Source organism: Ursus arctos, unplaced genomic scaffold, assembly GCF_023065955.2.
Source record: "Ursus arctos isolate Adak ecotype North America unplaced genomic scaffold, UrsArc2.0 scaffold_31, whole genome shotgun sequence".
Lineage (NCBI taxonomy): Eukaryota > Metazoa > Chordata > Mammalia > Carnivora > Ursidae > Ursus > Ursus arctos.
Window position 1 is genome coordinate 18970611 of NW_026622997.1, and position 22686 is coordinate 18993296.

At 46.5% G+C, this 22686-nt stretch overlaps 1 protein-coding gene across 5 annotated transcripts in view; it reads left to right on the plus strand.

Moving 5' to 3' along the window:
- The window catches only part of JARID2 (jumonji and AT-rich interaction domain containing 2), a 252350-nt gene that overhangs the window by 119138 nt on the left and 110526 nt on the right, over positions 1–22686 (plus strand). The window contains exon 1 of one of the 5 annotated variants that reach the window (XM_057304957.1): positions 3954–4296. The exons of 3 other annotated variants lie outside the window; for them this stretch is intronic. Coding sequence is in view for 1 of the 2 variants with exons in the window: in XM_026511524.4 (XP_026367309.2) it covers positions 19667–19733 (67 nt within the window). In the remaining variant the exon portion in view is untranslated. Of the gene's footprint in view, positions 1–3953; positions 4297–19552; positions 19734–22686 lie in introns of those variants that run through there. One more of the 5 variants, XM_026511524.4, reaches the window with a different exon arrangement.

Genomic DNA, 22686 nt, shown 5'->3' on the forward strand with positions numbered 1-22686 from the left:
AGGCCTCGGCCACTCTTTGAGGGCCCTTGGCCCGCTGGGGCTGAAATTAGGGACATTTAAATAATAACATGCTACACAAATGAGTACACATAATTACACAGTAAGAGAGGGGAGCTATTAGCTGTATTTTGAGTTTCATTTGCTTCCTATAAATGTCATCTGAGATCGAGCAAGGTCTCTGGCCAGCCAGAGAGCCTTGAGTAGATTTAAGGGACCCCGGGTTTTTTTTCTTGGATCCTTAACGGTAGTTGTGATGGCCAGTATGTTTTGGGCACTCACTACTGACCCACTATTGATTCTAGGACTTGATGCGCATTTCACTCGTTTTAACCCTCAGAACAGACCATTCTGTAGATGAGGAAGTGATACACCGGAGTGGATTAGCCGTTGGCCTACACGAGTAGTCCTTGGCAGCCAGACTCGAAGCTGCGGCTTTCTGCACCTTGCTTTCAACCACCTCTTCGATAAACAGAAGTAATTTTGGAACACTCTGTAAAGCTAGGATTCCAAAAATAAGAATTTGTAGGAGGACACTTTTTCTAATAGGCATTTCTTTTGAAGGAGATAATGTGAGCTCTTTCATTGGGGAAGGAGACTTGGGAAGGGCGGGGGCGTGTGAGTATGAATGTGGGCATGTTTCCGGGCTTTAGTAGAGCTTATCATTGATCGAGGGCATCCGAAGATGGCACTGCTTCTGCTCGCTTACCCTCCCATCACAGGCACACAGATGCATTCACTTTATTCTTTCACCAAGAGGTAGAGATTTGTATTTTTAATGCTGCTATTGAACCACCAGGTTGGCGGTCCTGGCACCATGCTGCTGGGGGATGGGCCTTTCTGGCAACCACTGACAATTTGTAGCGAAGGGCCAAAGTTGGAAGTGCAGATACAGGGTGACCCCCTCCTCCCCAACATACACCCCTTGTTTCTTTTAAGGAATAGAATTTTCAACTCCTTGAAAATCTTTCTCCAAGATTCCTGATGTGTTTGTTGATTGTGAAATGAAACAGGGTCCCAACCCTGCAGGTTCATTGTGGACCACATAAAATAAAGATGCCTTGTGAGTCCAAATGAAAAGTCCAAGCACATTGTCCCACAAATGGAATTCTATTTACGAGGCTGTATTTGAAAAGACCGTCATGGTCGTCTGGTTGCCTTCTGTAAGCCAGGGGGACACCTCTCCCTTCTGCTTTGGGCCTGAAGTGTTCACGTCTAGCTGTTCTAAGGATGGTCCGTACTTCAACAGGAAAGACCGTTTTGGGGAGGGGGGGTTGTTCATTTTCCTCCCGGAGAAAGTGGCTTACCCCACCGCTTTGCCCAGATGGAACTTGTCCAGTGTCCCGTGTCCTCTGTAAGCTGTGGGCACCGGCCACCAGCAGCTCAGGCTGCCCTCGAGCAGCCGCTGCAGGTTTGGGTTTCTGGAACACTCCAACCTCTGAGACTCTTCTTCCTTCTGTCCCCCCTGATGTGTGAGACGACACTCCATGTGAAAAAAAGCTGGGTGAGATGAAGGGTAAATAATACACTTCACTGAAAACAACTCAAGTTTATTCTTTGTTTAAAAAACAAAAAACAAAAACTACATTTTATCCTGGAAAATGGTCACGTGGAAAAGGCTTGATGTCTTTCTCTGGCTTTCATGTGGTCCATCCAGGACCTGAGTGATGGACTCGGGGCGTTTGTTGATAGTGCGTCCATTTGGTTGATAGCTGATGTGTCTTTAGAATGCAGGCAGTTTCGTGAGTGATAAAACGGAGCTCCGTTGCTTTTCTTTCCTGTCACTTTGTGCTTGAGGCCCCTGCCCCTCCAGCTCTCCCAGCCCACTTCCTCTGTCGGCTCTGTCCCGGATTCTGTCCTCTCCATCCTTGTCACATCTGGGCTGCTTTAGGGGGAGGGGTACGACAGGTAAGGGTGTGTGTGTGTGTGTGTGTGTGTGTGTGTGTGTGTGAGAGAGAGAGAGAGAGAGAGAGAGAGAGAGAAAGTGCGCGCACGCTCTCCTGCCTGTCGTAGTTCTTAGAAAAGCCCAGCTCTGAGGGGTCCTGAGGGCAAGAGGATGGAAATCTGCTGTGATCTCCTTTTCTCATCTCTACAGGGACATCACTCTGGAACTTATCTTCTTCATTATTTACTTCTCTCCTAGATGATTGCCATCAGTAAACAAAGCATGTTGTAGTTGCTCTCATAATAAAATAATTCCTCTCCTGATCTTGTATCTCCCTGCTGCTGTTCATGTCTCTCTTTACTGTGGTGTTCCTTGAAAGAAAATGTCTACATGGGCTGTCCTCTCTACTGTTTATATTCATGTTAATATCCTTTCCCCCTTTCATTCTCCTTTGAACCCCTAGAATCAGGCCACGATTGAGGCTTAATAATGACCTTGATTGTCACATCAAGGTTCCAGTCAGTGTCACCTTATTTGCCCCTTTGGCAGCATTTCACATGATCAGACCTGTCCTGAACTCCATTGCCTACTTGCCTCCTACACTGATTTCTTGGAAGGCCTCGTGAATGTAAACTGTCCTAAAGCTAACTCTGTCTCCACCGTCTCTCCTCTGCTCTGCCTGTCTTCCCGTTGTCCATAAATGCCAGGTCCGTTTTTCTAGTTGCTTTGGCCTAAACCTTGGAGTGATCTGTACTTCTCTGATTTTTCCATAGTTTGCGTTTTGTCCTTTAGCAAAACCTGTTTGATCTAAATTCGCATCTTCTGAATCAATCTGAATTTGCACTACTGCCACTAGTCCGAAACCTCTGGCTGGGCCTGGGACCCCTGATGCGCCTTCATCTCAGCTTCTGTGTGTCGCCCCCCACCCCCGCCCCGGCAGCAGTCAGAACAGTCCTTCATAAATGCCGAGTAGTGCATGCTGTGTTCCTGCAGTGTCTCCCTGCCTCTTAGCATGATAGCTGAACGTCCTTACCCTGACCACTTGATGTGGGCAACCGTATTGGTCAGATCTCCTCACCACTGCCTCCCCTAGTGTGGCCTTCTTGCTGTTCCAAATGCACCGGAGTTTTTGTGCCTTTTTTTTTTTTTTTTAAGATTTTATTTATTGAGAACACGAGTGGGGGGGAGGGGTAGAGAGAGCGAGAAGCCCATGCAGACTCCCCGTTGAGCCTGGAGCCCAACATCGGGGCTCCATCCCAGGACCCTGGGATCATGACCTGAGCTGAAGGCAGACGCTTAACCGACTGAGCTACCCAGGCGCCCAATTTTTGTGCTTTAAAAAAAAAATTAGTTTTTGAGAGCATGAGCAGGGCAGAGGGAGAGAGAATCTCAAGCAGGCTCTGCTTGGTGCAGAGCCCGACTCAGGGCCCGCTGTCAGGACCCTGAGATCATGACCTGAGCCGAAATCAAGACTTAGATGCTCAACCGCCCGAGCCACCCCGGCATCCGGGATTTTTGTGCTTTCTAGTCCTTGTGTTTACAACGCTCTCCCTTCGCATAACTGCGTGCTCGGCCCCTGCCTGTGTTCCAAATTCCTGCTCAAACCCAGAGGTTTGAACTGGAGCATTCCTCTTGAGCACCCTAGCAAAGCTCGTTCCTTGGTCTGTTACCCTTTCGCTGTTTACCTTGTAGTATTTTTCTGGGTAGAATTTCTCGCTGCCTGGCATTGTGTTCTTGTTGTTCGCTGATTCTGAGTCTTCTTTCCGCAGTAGACTGAAACCATGACACAAAAGCTTTCTCCACGTGGAGTGCACTCCCGGGCGCTCCGTTGAGCATGTGTTGTGTGAAGCACTGTGCGGACAGTTCTCTGCCCATCGGCCCCCTCCCCCCTCCAGCATCCTCTGCTGTGCTGTGGACACGTGCCTCTCCGTCCAGGGGTTGAGTGTCCCACGTGGGACTCCAGGTTTTATTTCAGAAATGCACACAGCCTGACAATTCCCCCCCCCCCCCCCATCGCAGCCTATGCTGTTTTCCCTGTTTTTGAAGCACATGTTGATTCATAATTGTGATAAGTTTCTCAGTCTTACCATTATAAAAATTCTTGGAATTGGATCACCCTGTACGTTTTCTTTTTTCTTTCTTTTTCTTCCTTTCTTGTCTTTTCTTTCTCTCAGATTTCATTTATTTGAGAGAGCGCACAAGTGAGTGAACCCTTGCGCAGGAGGAAAGGGCAGAGGGAGAGAGTGTCGCAAGCAGCCTCTGTGCTAAGCCTGGAGGCTGACACGGGGCTCGATCTCATGATCCTGACATCACGACCTGCGCTGAAATCAAGAGTCCGATGCTTAACCAACTGAGCCACGCAGGCGCCCCACCGTGTACCTTTTCTTAACCACGTTTGTAGATTGCCTGTTCAGGTACCGGATACGTTGCTTGGTAGTTTAAATGAAAATTGGGCTTTTAAGAAATAAGTTACTGTTTCTAATCTCATAACCTTATCAGCTGTTACTATCCTAATTTTGTGGGTTTGTGTTGTGCGTTGGCACAAGGCTGCATAACTAAACAGTCTAATCAGAATTTGACCCCTGGACTCCTGACTCAGATCTTCCTTTTTTTTTTTTTTTTTTCTTCTTTTTTTTTAAATTTGAGGTAAACTTTACTTTCTGTGAACTCAAACCTCTTACTTGTATAGCTCGATGGATTTGCAAATGCTCATACACTCGTGTGACAAGCACTCCAGTGTAGACTTAGGGCTGTTCCATTGGCCCGGAAATGTTGCTCCTACCCTTTCCCCTTTCCAAGTGAAAGTATGTGTTCGTTTTGGGGTTTGTCACCATGGCTGGCTTGATTTTTTTTTTTTCTTTTTTTGAACTTTTATGATGATACGTGGGTTTGTGGTGTTTTCCCAGAATGTACTAGATGCTTGAGAGTGTCTGTTGAGACTCGAAGGGGTCTCAAAGCCAGTGCCTTGGCTCCTCTGTGTCCAGTGGGCAGCTCTTGGGAGCCCTGGCTTTAGGTAGGCATGAGTAAGCCCCCCACAGTTGCACATGGCCATGAATGACCTTCACTGTCTCAGAGTGGCATTCTTGGAGCCAGATTATCTTGAACCGGTGTTACGTTTTTGGTTCTGAGCTGTGTGCAGGTCCAGACCTAATGGGCGTTTGAACAGCTCTGCCTCTTCCTCCTGCTTGTTGTCCCCTTCTGTGAGTGTTAAGAATTCGTTCAAGAATTGATTTCTCAGAACTGGGGTTCCAGGCGTGGCTTTTCCCCAAAGGCAAGCTAATGAGGCATCCTTAGGGCGTATATCCCTTCTCTGCCGATACGTGTGTTTTCAGTTAGCGTGATTCTTGTCCGGAGCCTGTGAGCTGCCCCATGGCCCTGAGGATGCCAACAACGCAGCGGGGGGCAGCCTGGTCAGATTGCTAATTTCTGTTCATTTTCTTAGGGCTGTGACGAACGTCTGTGTATTAGTCAGCTCGTGCTGCCATAAGAAAATACCATAGACTGGGTGGGGTGGTTTAAACAGAGAGATATTTCTCATGGCTCTGGAGGCTGGAGGTCCCGGATGTGAGATGCCAGCCAGTCCTTTTCCTGGTGAGGAATGGCTTCCTGGCTGTATCCTCACTGGGCTGAGAGAGGGGGAGAGAGTGTGCGGGTGTCCTTCCTCTTCTTATGAGGACACTGGCCCTGGTATTGTGTCTCTCCCCCCCCCCCCCCCCAATTATGACCTCATTTACTTTTCTCACCTCCTTGCAAGCTCCGTCCAAATACGGTCACACTGGGTTTTGGGGCTTCAACATAGGAATTTGGGGTGGGGCAAACAGCACTACTACCAATACTAGCACTAAGGTAGGGCTCTGAGGTGGTAACAGTTTTATTCCATTTTAATTCTAGATTAAGTTAATTTCCATGTTCATCAGCAACATGTTTCCTTTTGTTCTTATGTGGGTACTAGAATGACTTCCTGGTGTGTCAGGAGCCCCTGAGAACTTGTTTGACCTTGGAGAAGTTATTATTCTTCCCAGTTGGATAGAATTAAGCTTGGGTTTTTAATTCATTGAGTGCTTGCTTTTTCGAGACCACTTGGGTTTATCTAAATCCCATTCTTCAGTGGGGATTGAAACGAGTCTGGAGCTGGGGAGCTGCTGTAGGCCAGGAGCCCTAAGGAAGGGGCATACAGGCTATTTCAAAGGCCCCAGAGGCCAGGGAGGGAGTAGGAATTGAGTTGGCCCTGGAGGGATGTTTCTGTTGTCAGTGTGGGAAAAATCATGGAATTATTTGAGGTTGAAGGGTCCTATTTGTTAAACACACATTTTATTTGTATTTTATACACAAATTCAATTTATTTTTATATGCTGGGGGTGTAATTTAGGGCGAGGCTTTCCAACCAGTTTTACTTCCCAACTTGTATAGGAAGGGAGGAGCCTGTGGGGTCCCCAGACAGGGCTGCCCTCAGCCAGAGAGGACGTGTTCAGGCATGGAGTGGAGTTTATCTGTGTTCACTCTCGTAATTACTATCCAATCTACCACGATGGGCCTACTGCCGTTGTGCTTTGCTTGTGAGCTTCTTAGATCCATTTCCCCCACATCTAGAGGGCCCTTTACCTCGCTTTTGGAACGAACCTGTTATTACTTGAGCCACATTAAATGTTTAGTGTCCTGTATGGCGTATCTTTAAAGCCAGAAGGGTGATAACTGGGTATGCTTTTGGGAAATTACCCTACAGCCCATAAATCCCTTAATTTACAATTTGTTACTTAAGCTTACCAGTTGCCAAATCTCCTATCCTTCTAGCCTTCTCTGTTAGTTTTGAGGGGGGCTTCTCTAGAGTCCCCAAACTAGCTTCCTCATGATTTCTTTCTGAAAGATGGTAAAGCAGTCCAGGTGTCTCCTTCTTGGAGGTTTGGGGTCTGTGAGGGAATTAGGAGCTATTTCATAACCTTAGACCTGTCCGTCGAGGACTAGAGTGTCGCCAGTGTCCGCCCAGCCTGTCTGCCAGGCTATCTCAGTGTCTTGCAAGGAGACCTTGAGGCTCCTTTCCGGGGTTTTAGAGCTCCTAATGCCTGGTGCCCGGGACCCCGTTCCTCCCCTCTCTTGTTCCCTGACCTCTGACTAGTGCTCTTGGTTTCTTCACACTTTGGAGCTGATGATTTCAGCTCTGCTCACAGGGGCCTCTTCCTGTCTGACCCGCCCCACCCGAGGCTCCTGGGTCTGTTCCTTCACCGACTCCATGTTTCCCTCTGGCAGGTACGTGGGCCTTCTGGTCATGTGTGTGGCACCTGGTCTTGGTGACTGGGAACGACATCTGTGCCTTAGACTCCCCTGCCAGCTCCTGGTGCCGCCTCAAGTGGCAGTTTTCCTTCCAATTTTCCAATGGCTTTGAATGATTTCTGTTGCCTTCCGATGCGTGAAGGCAGCTCAGGGTCTCCCCTTGGAAACATTTACCTGTCTTAATTCTGATACCTTCACTCTGATGGGCTTTTGGAGTATATATGAAAGAGTTTGAATCCCTGTGTTTGAAAAGTTGGACCTCCCCATCTAGAGTGATGCTAGAAGGCCAGCGAATCCTCTCCAGACATGAGTAGGGCAGGTGACACCCCAGTGGAAATTGTGCACATTTATTGTCTTGGCATGCAGGAGGCCTGGTGATTTCTGGAGGGATCTGCATTGCAAATTGCTTAGCCTGGACCAGGGGGGCTTTACCCTGTCCTCACTCAGCAGTTTACCCAACTTCAGACTAGTGTTATTTGAAAAGGGCCTTTCCAGTTTACTCAGTTGGAAAGTGTTACAGAGTTTTAAAGGGTGAGCTGGAAGGCTCTCAGCTGGCACTTTCTGAATCCCTCAGAGGAAAATATTGGCAAACTCTCCACTCTCTGCCTGAACTCTTCTTATAAATGGAGAAGCCAAGAGTTACGAAGCCATCACAAAGGGCTGGGTCGAACCGTGGGGGGGATACCAGTCCTTATCCATGCTAAGACCTTGGGCAGTTTTCTGATAATCCTGCCCCGCCTCCCCCCCCCCCCCCCCGCCCCCATCTTGTGATGTTAATCTTCCTGCCACTGAAAATAGAAGTGTGCAGTGAATGTAATTTACAGTGTATTCCCTTTTTTTTTTTTTCCTGGATAGCCGCCTCTCGAGAAGATACATGCACATGGCTTTTATTTCTCCCCCCCCTTTTTTACAGTTTAAATAAGACAAGTGCTGGGCTGATTTATTCAACAGGTGTGGTAGCACCCGCCAGGAAGGAAAGTTGCCCTTTTTTTTTTTTTCCTTCCATTTTTTGGCTTTTTTTCCATGGTTTCGGGGGACAAGGTGCTGAGATCAGAAGCAGGAGCTTGCCATTGATTTATTATCCTGTTTGTTACCATCTGTCTGCCTCGCACTTCAATCTGTAGATGGAGAGCCCAACGCGAATGTGTCACGGGGCCTGAGAAATTTCCATCTTCACGAGTTGTCTGACTGCAGAACCCGTATTGTCGCTTCCACCCAGGCCCCCAGAGAGGTGTGTGGACACGAAAATAACCCAGGGGAGAATGTCAGCATCCTTTCTTTATGCATCCTTCTGTGCCCCTGTGCCTGCCTCCTCAGGCCACGCGAAAGGGCTTTTTTCTAGCACTGTCCACACATTCTGCAGCCCATTCTTGTTGCTCCCACCCTCCTGGGGTCGCTCCTGATGGAAGAATTCCAAGGGAATAGGTTAAGATTGCCATCAAGTGGCTGCTCTTGGTAGTGGATGGGAGGTCCTGGCCCTCCGTGCTGGCCGACTCCTCACACCTGCTCCTCCCATTTCTTAGACCCTTTGTGAAAAATAAGCCAGCTCCAGCAAGCTCTGGCTGGGGAACGGACTATCGGGGTGGGGGTCAGGCACCGAGAGCTCAGAACATCTCTATACTGCACGTCCTCAAGGACGGGCTCTTGTGTGAACCCGAACCATACGTCCCCAGTGGACTCGGACACGGAAGGCAGGCGTACTTGCCGTGGCCTGAGCTCAGGGCCCTGGACCTGTGAGTGCAGATGATCTAGAAGCTTACTGTGGAAAACTGCTTGTGTGTTCAGCCTCCTGCCAGCTCCAGCCCCGGTCAGCCGCTGCCCTCCAACTCGGCTTGTGGAAATTGGCAGGGGGGATCACGCTGTCATCCCTGAAAGGATGGCCTCACCGTCCCAGCACGGGAGAGGAACGCTAACACACATGACTTGGCCATTCCGTTTGGCTCCTGTCCTTGTTTCCCAGCTCTGTAAATGGAGTAATAATTTCTTTCTCAGTGGCGATATTCTTAGGATTAATGAGATGATTTATTTAAAGTCCTTAGTATCTGGCAGGAAGCAAGCATTCAAAGGGTAATTGTGATAGAGGTTCTAGATACACATTACCGAACTACTGCCCATAAAAGCTCTAGCTGTGTCATAAAACAGTACACCTCAGGGACTGTATTAAAATCTGTTTGCCCCATTCCTTGGGTCTGGATGCCATCTTCCTATAATTAGACCTCCCCCTAGGACTCGGAGAGCAGAAGCTCTTGACTGAGCGAGAAGGACGTGAACCCTATTGAGTTTTCCCCAGTAGGTCGTTCCTCAGTGGTTTGGGAAAACCTGTCCTATAGCAAGGCAGGTTTGTGTATGTGGGGTGCCCCTCCTGGGGCACAGAGCTCTTGATTGGGTTGTCTCTGAGGTTTCTGAGCTGGCCTGTGGTTCTGTGGCAGCTGGGTTGGAGCGGGGAGGCAGGCAGAAAGAGAAAGGGACTGTGGCAGTACATCAGCGTGGCAGTGCGACTTCAGGTTAGGGTCACGGACAGACAATTCTAGGGCTTCTGTATTTGCAGCAGCTTTTTACAAGTGATGGAGGCTACGTTACGTAACCATTCACATTGCAATCTGTCAGATCATGAAACCACAATTCCTGGATTCTAGCCACTTAAAGCAATATTGGATGCATCAAAAAGAATTGGTATGTTGTAATATGTTGTAATGAGCGCTGACCTCATTGGAGGTGTAGCTGTACAAGTAACTGGGTACCACCGTGAGCGGGTTTCTTATGTCAGATAGAACACTTGAGACCTCCCTTTGTCCGATTTGGTTTTGTTCCAGTGACGAGTGATCGGCTGATGTTTATGGCCTGTTCAAGTTCTTCTTCCTAACTGCTAGATCCTACCTGGTACGATCGGGTAGGAAACATTTGGATGCTTTTGCAGAATTTGGGGAGAAGTAGAAAGCAGATAAACTAAAGGACAGGCATCGTCTGTGAGCACCGATTCTCTCCTGTGGTGTGTGAAGCCTTCCCTGTCCCTCAATCCCCACCTGCATACGGGAATGAATTCAGGGTGATGGTTTCTTTCTGGAGGTGGTGTGTGTGTGTGTGTGTGTGTGTGTGTGTGTGTGTGTGTAGGAGCCAAGCAGTGAGCCCAGAATCCTCTCTGTGGATTTACACGTTTCCTTGTGCCTAGAGCCTCGAGGGTAGCAAAATGTGCGTCTAACTCTGAACAATTTCACGCGGCGTTTTGTTCCTGACTATTAATTGGTGATTGCTGGCCTTTTACCCTCTAGCTACATCAGGATTGCCTAAAGTCCTCTATGATAGAAACTACCTTTTTGGGGGTCATGGGTTTGCAAAGAGTTTCTCTGTAGTTTCTAGTTTACTTGAATAAGTGCGTGGCTTTTTTTATTTTTATTTTTAAAGATTTTATTTATTTGACAGACAGCCAGTGAGAGAGGGAACACAAGCAGGGGGAGTGGGAGAGGAAGAAGCAGGCTCCTAGTGGAGGAACCTGATGCGGGGCTTGATTCCCAGAACACCAGGATCATGCCCTGAGCCGAAGGCAGCTGCTTAACAACTGAGCCACCCAGGCGACCCCCCCTTTCTAAAAAAGATTTTATTTATTTATTTATTTGACAGAGACAGCAAGAGAGGAAACACAAGGCGGGGGAGTGAGAGAGGGAGAAGCGGGCTCTCCACTGAGCAGGGAGCCCAGTGCAGGGCTGGAGCCCAATGCGGGGCTCGATCCCAGGACCCCTGGGATCACGACCTGAGCTGAAGGCAGCTGCTTAATGACTGAGCCACCCAGGCTCCCCTCCCCGCTCGTGGCTTTTTATAAGGGCTCTGACCTGCGCTTTCCCCTTCTCCCCATGTCTCAACACTAGCCTGGTGACACCAGTCGTCTGCTGCTGGACTAAAGGAGGTTTGTCAGCCCGCTGCTCTCCATTTGCTTCCCTCTGCTTTTCTCCCTGTCTCCTGGAAAGAAGTCCCCATCTGGCTGACTTGCCCTGTTGACTGGGTCTGGGCTCTAGCGGGGGACAGCAGAGAGCTAGAGGGACCGGACCGCTGCTGCCCACAGACGTGGTAGCAGGGTCTTGAGACTACACTCATGAAAAATCTATAGATGTAGGACTTTCCACAATGAGGGGAATGCTGTGTATCCGTATTATTGTATCTGGTAGCCACTAGCCACCTCTGAATCCGTGAGTCCTTGGTACCTGGCTGGTCTGATTAGTTTTAGTTGATTAAAAAAACAAAAACCAAAAAAAACCAAAAAACAACAACAACAAAAACCAAAGCCATATGTGATGACAGGCTACCGTGAACAAGTGTAGCTATAGAGGCAGGAGGAGCATAGCGGTTACGTTCTGAGCTTTCGTTCTCCAGCTCAGGCTTTTTTTGTTGGTGGTGGTGGGAGGTCTTTCTAGATTGCCAGTGTAGTTCAACTGAGAAACACTCCTTTAGCTATCTTAATGGTATGTTGTGTATGTAGGCAGTGCCTGTTTATTCACATGCCTTGTAGTGTGTTGGGCAATTTGAGAATACTTTACCTATGGTATTAATGTCACAGTGTCCATATCCCCGACTTCAATATAGCAATATTACTACTGGCTTCAGAGTTGTCATTGTCTGCTGTTCTTCACTTGATCCTCGTTTTTTTTGTTAGCTCCGTGTGAGTCCTCGTTTCATATAACTTGTTTTTTTTCTTTTCTTTTTTTTTGAAGTAGGCTCCACACCCAGGGTGGAGTCCATCGCAGGGCTTGAACTCGTGACCCTGAGATCAAGCCCTGAGCTGATACAAGAGTTGAACGCTTAACTGAATGATCCACCCGTGTGCCCTGTATAACTTCTTTGACCGAGTACTTCTTTTTGTGAACAGTACTAGTTCCATCCAGGCAACACACCCACTTTCCTTGTGATACCATTTGAATAGTTGTTAAGATTCCCTTTTCACTGGGTTATTAGTATAATTTATTCATTGTAGAAAATGTGGACCTTTCAGAAAGCTGGAAAGATTGCCACTGGACAGAATACTCCTTTTTATTTTTTTTAATCACTACCTTGTTTTATTTCCTCTGGTCTGCTTTCCGTACCCTTGCATTTAAAAAAAAAAAAAACCACTAAATATTTCGTGCAGTAGAATCTCTGTTATTTAAAACATTGTTTTTTCCTCACGTTGCTAAGTGTTGAAAAATGTGATTTTTGGATTTCCTTTTTAAAACCTGTCTTGTCTTATTTTTTTTTAATGTTTTTTTATTATGTTAGTCACCATACCGTACATCCCTGGTTTTTGATGTAAAGTTTGATGATTCATTAGTTGCGTATAACACCCAGTGCACCATGCAATATGTGCCCTCCTTAAAAACCTGTCTTGTCTTAAATTATGTTCCTTATTCAGCATTAGGTGTTATTATGGCACATGAAACTTTTAAGGAAAATACCACAATGGATGCACACAGAATTGTTAAGTGATTGATGTAGTTACGCTTTGTGAAAAAGGCATAAGGGTTGTAGTTAATTTTGGCTTTTATTTGAACACGGTAGTAACCAAATGAATTTATCTAAGTTAGCAGGGTATAAAAGGCAAATCTTTGAGGAAGAGCCAAAACAGTTTTATTACAGACAGGAAGAAATCATTGGCTCTAAAACAAAGGACTTTAACATTAAAATTAGTGTAAAGGGATTAAATGTCAAGAAAACACGACGTGAAGGTTATTGAGTGTTAAATAGTGTTCATAAAATTTTTCTCACCTGAAAATTTGAAGGTTAGATCTTTTTCCTAGGCTAAGAATTCCTTGGGTACCTGGGTTGCATAGTTAAGCATCTGAGTCTTGATTTCGGCTTAGGTCATGATCTCAGGATCATGAGATCGAGCCCCATGTTGGGCTCTGAGCTCTTCAGGGAGTCTGCTGGAGAGACACACACCCCCTACTCTCTTTAAAAAAGTCTTCAAAATTAGGAATTTTTTTTTTTTTAATTTTTGAATGCTGAAAAATCAGTGCAGTAAAAATGTACATGATGCGTTCCTAGCCAAGTAACTTCTATACACAAAGAGCTAAAGAATTCTTCCCTCTTCGGGAAGAAAGGGGTGCCTTTGAATGCTTCAAAGTTGTGAAAGGGGGCCTCCAAGGTAAGAGGGTGTCATGCTATGGAGATCCTGAAATGGCCTCAAAGAACAACCTGTTCTTGAACAGTATTTATTGGCTCTCAACTATTTTCTCTAGGTGCATGCTAGGTTTTGAGGGTTCTTAAGATGAGCAAGTCTAAATCTTTTTCTTCTTCTTTTTTTTTTTTTTAAACGAATGAAAATATTTCTGTAATCTCCATACCCAATGTGGGGCTCAAACTCAACAACCCTGAGATCAAGAGTCACAAGCTTCTCCCGACTGAGCCAGCCAGGCGCCTGAAAACTAACTCCTCTTGTTCAGAGAACATGGCAGTTGGGTAGATGTTGGCTTGTCACTGCGGGTATTACCTTGAAAGTAGCACCTGCCGAGCAGGTGGTGGGTATCCCTGAAGGCTGACCAGAAGGAGGAGCAGGAGTTTTCTAGACAGAGAAGAGAATATTCCAAAAGAGGGAACAGCGTGTACCAAGTCAGAGGCTTCAGGGATCAAATTAAAAGAATGTGTCGGTTGCCATACACGTAGGATCCAGCTACCTCTGGCATCATGTGCCATCAGGTTGGAAGACCGAAGCCCTGTTAGTCTGTTGCATGGCTTAGGAAGCTGGTGTTTCTCTTTCTCTGTCTTTTATTATTTTTTAAAAGACTTTAAGTAGTCTGTACACCCAACGTGGGGCATGAACTCATTACCCTGAGATCAAGAGTCCCGCGCTCCACGACGGAGCCAGCCAGGCACTGCTTAATATTTTAACTGGGTGCAGATAGAATTTGGACCAGTAAAAGGAGCAACAGAACAGTTAAAGTACGTTGAAATCCTTGCACGTAAATCTTTGTTTCTCTGATTCGTTTCCTAGTATTACTTTCTAGAAGCAAACTTGCTGAATTACAGACTTGTAAAAATTGGCATCTATCACCGAGTTGCTCTCTAGAAATATTTTTTTCGGTTTGTTCCCATCCTAGCAGCGTAAGGGGGGATGGGTTTTGTCAGCCTCAGATTTGAGAAGGAGAGCGACGATTCTTCAGTCGTGACCTGAGTCAGCTCTTTTAGTTCTTCTCAAACCGAGTTTTCCATTATTCAGTATTCTTAAGTAGGTCAAATGGCCATGTTTTAGTTCTGGTTGAATTTTACTGGATCCTTCTGCAAGTCATGTTTTCAAAATATTCTCAATGCTGCTAATCTTCTCTAACTTGGCATCGTTTCTGTGTTTACCTTTTTATAAATCCATTACCCAAATCATTTTAAAAATATACTGAAAGCCAAAGCGTATTTTATCTTCTTTTTACAACCAAATAATCAAAAGTGTATATTTGACAAAAATTTCTGCAATTCATTAGCACCAAAGTTTATTAAGGCATCAAGGCAGCCCTTTTAAAGTGCTTATTATGTGCCACTAACCCTTTTATGTATATAATTAATTGAACGCCTTAATTTAACGAACTGTTGTCTTTACGTGTATTTAACAGAGGATACGGGGTTTTCCCTCGTTCTCCCCTGACGTTCACACACTTGATGAAGGGTAGAGTTAGAACCAGGCAGCCTTGTCCAAATTGTGCCATGTATTCTATGAACTATCAAGGTTCTTAGTGCTAGATGTTTACCAAATCATTTTTTTTAAATAAAAAAAAAAAACCTGATGGAACATTGTCCTTTATAGTAGCCTCTTAATTTGAACTTCCTGGTTTAATTGTAGTGACTTTTCATTGGTATTAGTGACTAAATCCATAGCAACCAAGTTTCACTAGTTAACATACAGTCCCCCAGCCTCGATCTCCCTACTGTGTTCTTGTAATTATTGGTATTATTTTATAATTGTACAGCATGGACTTGAAGTCACATTGGCTATAGGGCCAGCCACACGCATTATAGAGTTGAACGCTGTTGGTGCTTCAGAAATTACCAAGCCCTCTTGGAAAGAGTCCAAGGCGACTCCGTGTGTACCTAATTCTGCTTGGTGTATTGCCAGTGTATTAACTTTTATTTAAATAGAAGGCTAACAAGTAATGTTTATTATTATGTTGGCTGCTGTAAACGGCCCACGCTTAGTATTTTTAAAAGTCAAATATTAGCACTGTGGATCACTTTTTCTGCATTGGCTTTTTATTCTAACGTAGGTGATATGATCAATATTGTGTCATTCAGCCCAAATAACCTCTATCTTTATGAGGACATGGCTAATGTGGTGTGATCATTAAAACACTCTATTTCCTCTGTGAAATTCTCAGACTCTACAGCCTTGGACACCCTTCTCTCCCACATGGCAACCCACTCCACCCCAATCCTCCTTTGTCACGTGTGTTTTGTTGGGGGATGTTGGATTGGTAAGGTGCCACCTTTTGTATGCAGTCACTTACATAGGTGGCAGGAAATTGGAGAGCTTTTGGAAGCACATCATGGACGATAAGGAGTATTCGGTGACTTGCTCTTACTTTGTAAGGCTTGTCTTTCTTTTTATGAGTTAGGTCCCAGCTCTCAAGATGAGCTGACTTCCTTGATTGGGTACATGAATAAAACAAGTCTTAATGCTTATGAAGTAGCTTGTTTAATTAATCAGCACGGCACTATTAGATATCCAAATTTGATGAAGACGTGCAAGTGAATTGCTCTCTCACATTATCCACAGCCTAGATTGGGGTTTGCCCCAGTCCTATATTTTTAAAATGCAAAGTGTGGCTGGCGGGCTGCTGGAGTTGGCCCAGCTTGGAGGTGATGACATGGTTGTACATGCAGATAGGGTCCTCCGTTCTGAAGCTCTTGGCAGCAAAATACGTCCTCGATGTCCTGGTGTTTGGGTGATCGTTAGGTGGTTGGTGGCCACGTAGCTGGCTGGCTGCATAGCGTTCTTCGGATGAGAGATCCTTCCTGAAATGCTGATCTCTCTTCAGAAGTAGCAGTTTGGAGTACCTTGTGCCCTCAAGTCCTAGGTAAATTGGTCTGTATATTTAAGCATTTAGAGATTACAACGATTTGTATTGCTGGTGCACACGCAAACGTGGAGGCCTGCTTTGGCAACCAGTTTGCCATTAACATGTAAATTTGTTTTTGCATATTCAAGAATTTCCAACACTTCCACTTCTAGGTGTGTATCCCAGAGAAACTCCAGTGCATGCTTTCCGGGGGACAAGCAGAAGGTTTGCAGCGTGGTTCATGATAGCAACAAACTGGCAATGCTTAGATGCCCTTGGATGAGATAGTCAAAGTGTGGAATATTCATACAGTGGAATGTGATGAACAACAGTGAAAACGAGCAAAGAAAAAGCTTAAAATCATGGATAGATGATCTTAGTAGCCTCATGTTGAGTTGCGGGAAAAACAAATCCCCTGAGACTTGACACAGAGCAATATCCTTTTTTTAAAAAAACGTATTTATTTGTGAGAGAGAGAGAGAGAGAGAGCAAGCACACATGTGAGCATGGGCCCGTATGAGCCAGGAGAAGAAGAGGCAGAGAATCTGAAGCAGGCTCCCCGCTGAGCACAGAGCCCAGTGCAGGGCCAGATCCCATGACCCTGAGATCATGACCTGAGCCAGTACCAGGAGTTGGATGCTTAACCCACTGAGCCACCCAGGTGTCTCCCCCCGCCCCCCAAGAGCAGTACCCTTTTTGTGAAGTTCATAATCGAGCATGGTGAAATAATAGAGCACAAATACATATGCCTAACTTAAAAAATAGTGAAGTGCAGTAGGCAGGAGCATATAGGCAATGCTTTAGTAACTGGTTTGGCTGTGGGTTTATAGGTGTTTTTTTACATTAAACTGAAACAGGAAGACTGAAGTGGGTGGGTGACATTTGGGGAGTCTTCACTTAAAACTTGGAACTTGCTCTGATCTTTGTAATGTTGAAACTCTCCCCTCTCTAGCTCAGAATTTCGGTATTGAAAGTTGTATTTTTATTCAGAAACAGGACGCCGTTTTCAGTTTTATTGCGTCTCCCCCAGAGGCTGCTGTTCCATGTATGTGGTACTTCTGACGCGTTTCCTCTTTGGTGAACCAGCGTTTTATCCGAACAGTCCAAAACCTGTTGAAGTTGACAGGCCAGAAGTTTTCACCTCTTTTCCCGACCCAGCAGCAGAGCATGGGTCAGAGCAGACACACGGGTCTAACCTTAGCATTAGGGAACGTGGAGTGCACGATCAGATCCTGATGATGGTCTTGGAAGTAAAAGCAGTCAGGGCCAATACTCCGTGAGGTCTTATTTATTGAAATTTAAAGGCCTAGTTACTCTCCAGACAACGGGAAGAGGACACAGTGAAGTCAGAGAGTGGAGGTGAAAAAGCAGGGCTCTCTACACAGAGCTGGGGTCGTTAAGGATGACCAGTATTCAGACGTGACTGTCAAGCTGGATTTTGGGGAGGCATTTTAGGTCTTGTGGCTCTTGCTGTCTTCCTTACCTTTTCTCAGAATGACCATCCCGTATTTCCAGTTCTCTGTTGGGTGCTTTTGATGACTGAGGGCACCAGAAGACCAGTCCCAGTAGAAAGAAGAGAAAAAAAGCCAAATAGTCATCCCTTAAATGTCCTTTAATTGACTGTGTATGACTTATGCTGCCGTGGGATGCGTGCCAAACAGTTGTTCGACATTATAGGAATATACTGCCCTGGAGAGAACTGAATGAGGGTCTGCTCTGCTGGCTCACACATGGGGCAGGAGAGGATACGAGAGGGATTTTCCAGCCCCGTGATTTCTCTGGGGAATTGTATCATGAGGTGGTTCGGTCCCTAGATACCCTGGAGTTCTTGGATGACCTTTGGTCGAAAACTTCTTAAAAGGAGCTAGCTCTGATCTTGGTTAAAAGCCATACCTGCATAAGGCCTCAGTGTGCACATCTGTAAAGTGGGGTTTATACTAGATGGTTTCTAAGGCCCCGCCTGTAATTCTGATCAGGAAAGACCATCACCAAACTTCTGATATGTTTTTTGTTTGTTTAAAAGGGAGGCGGGTAGATATGCCTCGGTGATTTAGGCAAGGGGAAACTGCCCCCATGGAAGGAATAATCACCAGCTCTGGGTAACTCTTAGCTGGCCGTAAGCAAAGCCGGCATCAGCTTTGAGGGTTTTTGTGTGGTCTAAGTAACTCAAAGTGTGTAAAGCCCAGGAGGGGCTCATTCAGTGGTTAAGTAACAACTACAAGTAATAGTAAGGGGCATTCTTTTCCCAACTCCCTTGGTTGAATCTGAGGTAACACTTAAATTTAGCATGCGGGTTCTTTGATGGCATGCCACCATCCCCCCCCCCCATTAGAAAGGCATAAAGAGTGGAGTGTGGGACCGTGTTCAGAGCCTGTGTGTTGGACATCATAATTGCCAGCTGCAGTTCAATAGCTTTGAAGAATTGACTTTGAAAATCAAATTGCTTTCTGACAAATGAAGGGAGACGCATGCTCCCGAAGTCATCAGGGCCAGGGAGCTGGCCAGCCTTGTTGGGAGTCCTGCGGTCCTCCCCTCCCCCCCCCCCCCCCAGCAGCTGCCAGGCCACAGAGCCTGTTCTGTGACAGATCCTCCAGAAACAATGCGGAGAAACAGCTTCTGTGTTATTAGATGAGATGAATTTACGTGCGTGGGGGAGGGCCGCCCGTGTGCCGGGGGCGGGAGGGCGGTGGTGGCCCCCGGCGGTCATCACAGAGGTAATAAAGCACCCTGGGAGCCGGGATTGGAGGGAGGGGAGGGCTGGAGGAGGAGGAGGGGGAGGAGCCTGTGGAGCGAGATTTCTGCAGTGGGCCTGGATCGCTGCCCAGGTCTCCCAGCCAAAAAAACAAATAAAAATAAATAAAAGGCAAGTGCTGAATGGCACAGATTATGATATTAAAAAGGGGCGCCATTGAAAATGTGCACGGACCCCCACCCACCCCCGCTGTGCGCGGGGGTGCACTGTATGCATGGAGGGGGCGGTCTGGCAGACGGGGCACAGACGTGTGGACCATTAAGCTGACCGCCCCCCGTCAGAGGTGTCCGGTCTCCACCCTCCACCTCATCCCCCCCCCCCCCCCCCAGTGTCAGAAATTCTCCAGTAAGGATTTGTCTGCATTGCAGATTGGGGGAATTGCCTGGCCTGGATAGAGAAAAGCTAGTCGCTCCTCTCCGTCCTTTTTCCCCCCTCCTCTCAATTTATCAGGAAGCGGGGGGGGGGGTGTGAAGCGCGCCCCAGACCCCTCCTCTTCGGGGTTGGGTTCCCTCCCCTGCACATAAATAACCTTCCCTCCCTGGCGCGTCCCCTCCCCCTCCCGGGCCCGGCTGCGCGGCCGTCCTATTGCCGCGCGGAATGTGCACCGCCGCCTGCTTATTACGTACAGGGGAGGATTGTTGACAAGTGCTCTGGAGCCTGCCTCGCCGCGCTCGCCCTCCCTCCTCCCTCCCTCCCTCCCTCCCTCCCTCCCTCTGTCCTCCTTCCTCTCTGTCTCTCTGCAATGATCCGGCTCTGAGGATGGCTGCTCCACGGGCCTGTCAGGTGCAGTTTTTGGTGGCTTATCTTGAGGAACCTGGGATAGAAGGTCTGTTCCTATAAATAAAATAAAAACCAAATAGCTCTAGGTTTGTTTCCGGCTGCTAGGGCTTTTGTTGGAGAAATAGGCCTTTTGTGGTTTTTCTCCTGCTGGGGTCCTGATTAAATCCATTATGGATGGCAAGGTGCTAGATGGATCTATCTGTCTATCTGTGTGTATAGATAGGAGTATGTGAAAAAGTGTTGTGATTGCTTAATATTAATATTCTTTTAGCTTTGATCTCCTCCCTGGGGGCAGTCGTGGCTCCTAAAAGGCACTGTGGAAATTTACAAGAGAGAATTAATGTCGTTCTTAAAGCATTCAGCTCTGTTGACCATTTTGGCCAAATCTGCAGTTTTAGCCAGGCTGGTATGAATTTAGACGTTTCTCTGGGGACCGAACGCCATCCAGCTATGGCTGGTCCCTTTATTTTATTGCCAGTTGATGTGATCATTTCCCAGCATTTAAAAATAGATGTTTGATTAAAGTTAATTAGTTCATCCTCACCCACAGCTTTGGTTTCCTTTATCAGCAGCATGCATGGTTTCCTTTCCCTTCATACTTTTGTATCTCTTGTTTTCCTTCCTTGATAGAGGGAGGAAACTGAGGCATGGACGTGGGTACTGGGTGATTCCAGGTCAGCCCTTAAAGCTAGAAACTCCCGAGTGCTCTCGATTTTTTTTTTCCCCCTCCCATCTCTCGTGCAGGAATCTGGGTTTGCATTACTGGATGTAAACACAAATGAATTTTAGGAGCCCTCAGTTTAGGTGCCTCTGATCTTTGCAGATTCTGTGGCCGCATTCCTAGAGTTCTGCTTTTTGTGTTGCTTCCCTTAGATTTCAGTATGAGAAAGAACGTTGCTCTGGGAGGTGGTAGGCCTCTCTGAACTTGCTTGCTGTCAGCAGCTTCAAAATTTCTTTTTCTTTTTCTTATTATTTTTTACTTCAGATAGCCCACTTAATCCTTTCTTACTCTGTTCATCTGAAAAGGGGTGTGCAGTTTGATTTGTGAGTGAGGTAATGAGGGCCCTCAGAAACTTCCGTCCCTCCCAGTCCATGCTCCAAACACAAGAGAATTGAGAACTTCTGTGGGGGTCCATTTGTATTGTATGAGGGAGTAAAAGCAGCCAGAGAGGTTTTAGGGTTAAGGGTGTGGCTCTTCTCCACAAATTGTGATGTTAGTCAGGACACAGTATTTGGAGTGGGGCCTGTTTATCAGCACAGACTAGTAGACTAGGAACTTTATGGGGTTTGCTCATCTGAGTTGAAGCCAGCTTTAACTTTGTAGAGACTTGCTAATATTTGAGAGCCCGTGTCTTTTGGTAACTCATCTGTGGGGTAAGTGTAAGTGATGATACTAAGCTTTAAAGATATATACACATGCATATGGCAGTTACTTAAAGGCAGACTATTCCTGGCTCTCTGAGAATATACTGCATAGGTATATGGAAATCTCCCTTGAGAAGTGCAAATCGCATGATTTTGGGGGGAAAACAATCTGATTTTCGCACGTCCGGTTATCTGAACATAAAACTTTGGATGTATTGGTCTCCTTAATCTGTCTCAAAGAATTTCTCTAGAAATGCCCTGTGTTTACCTCTGCTGTGTGTGTGTGACTCCAAGTTCATGCTCTGCAGTGATGCCATTGTTCAGCAGCTCGGTCTCCACACCGGCCTAAATCAAGCATCTGTCTTTAATCCCTTTTCTTCTGAATGTGGAAGGCGGTTTTTGACCTCTGGGGTGTTCAGTACTGGGCCATTTGCACAGTGGAACCTTTTCCTTAGCTGATAGAAGCTTGAGTTGTGTGTCCTAGAGGATTCCAAGGATTCATGCTTTGGATGGATGGTTATAACTAGGGGGCCTGGTGGGCATGCTTTTGACTGGTTTGCCAGCGTCAAATCAATAAGGTATCCGGATGGGGGTTGGGACCCGGAGGAGTTAAGGCCTGGGATGGAGGAGTAATTGATGATCGCATGCAAAAGTAGAGAGAGCTGCGCATTGTGGAGCAGGGTGGGTGTTTCTATTTCAGTGATGATGATGGTGATTACTCTTATTATTCAAGCTACCCTACCTATTGTGATGTTGTAAAATTCATGGTAAGGACGAAGAACGAGGGAAAAGAGGGAGAATGTAAGGAGCAAGAGCCCTTTACCCTAAAGAAGTGAAGGAGTTGTTGCACAATGCCCAGGACAGTTTGCTTGCCACTGTGATCATCACAGTTCCAGTAGCTGCCATGGCTGGTCCAGAAACGAGAGATCCTAGATCGTTCCCACCGGGATTTGTTTGTTTGTTTGTTTTTGGTACCAAATGAAGTCCCACTGTGGCTCTTTGGTGGTGGTTGTCAGAGCCTCTCCATGAGGATTGTTTTCTTTCTTCTTGTGACTCCTGGTCAGGATGTGGGAAGGAGAGGTCTTTTGTCTTTGGGTAGTGCTCACTCATTTGGGGTTTAGACCGCCAGAGCAGGGCCCGTTTTAGTGTTTGCAGCACTGTGGTCGCCCTTCCTGTGTGTAAATGTGTCTGGTCTGCTGGCTCGCTCCTTTGTGCCTCAAGGTGAGGAAATCCCTTCTGGGCTCAAGGATCCTGTCTCTCTTCCCGCTCGTCCGTCTCAAAGGTAGCCATGTGCTTGATTCCGAAATAAGAAAAAAAGGATGGAATCTGACATTGGCCTTGCCTACCTGGTGGCCCAACTTTTCCATGTTAATTAATTAGTACTGTGTTAGGTTTTTTTTTTTTTTTTTTTTTTTAAGAGAACACCTTTTTCCCAAAAACTTGAGTGTGCATGGGAGCAGCAGATTGCCCAAGAAGGTTTCGTGGGGAATGAGTGATGGTGGGAAACGGTTCCTGGGGCATTATCTGTTTACTTATTGGGTGTTAAGCTAACAAAAACCCCTGTCGTCTCTTTATCTTGGGGGGCTCTTCTGTGGGGTCATTGGGGTTATTTTTGTCTTCCATGTTCTTGGATG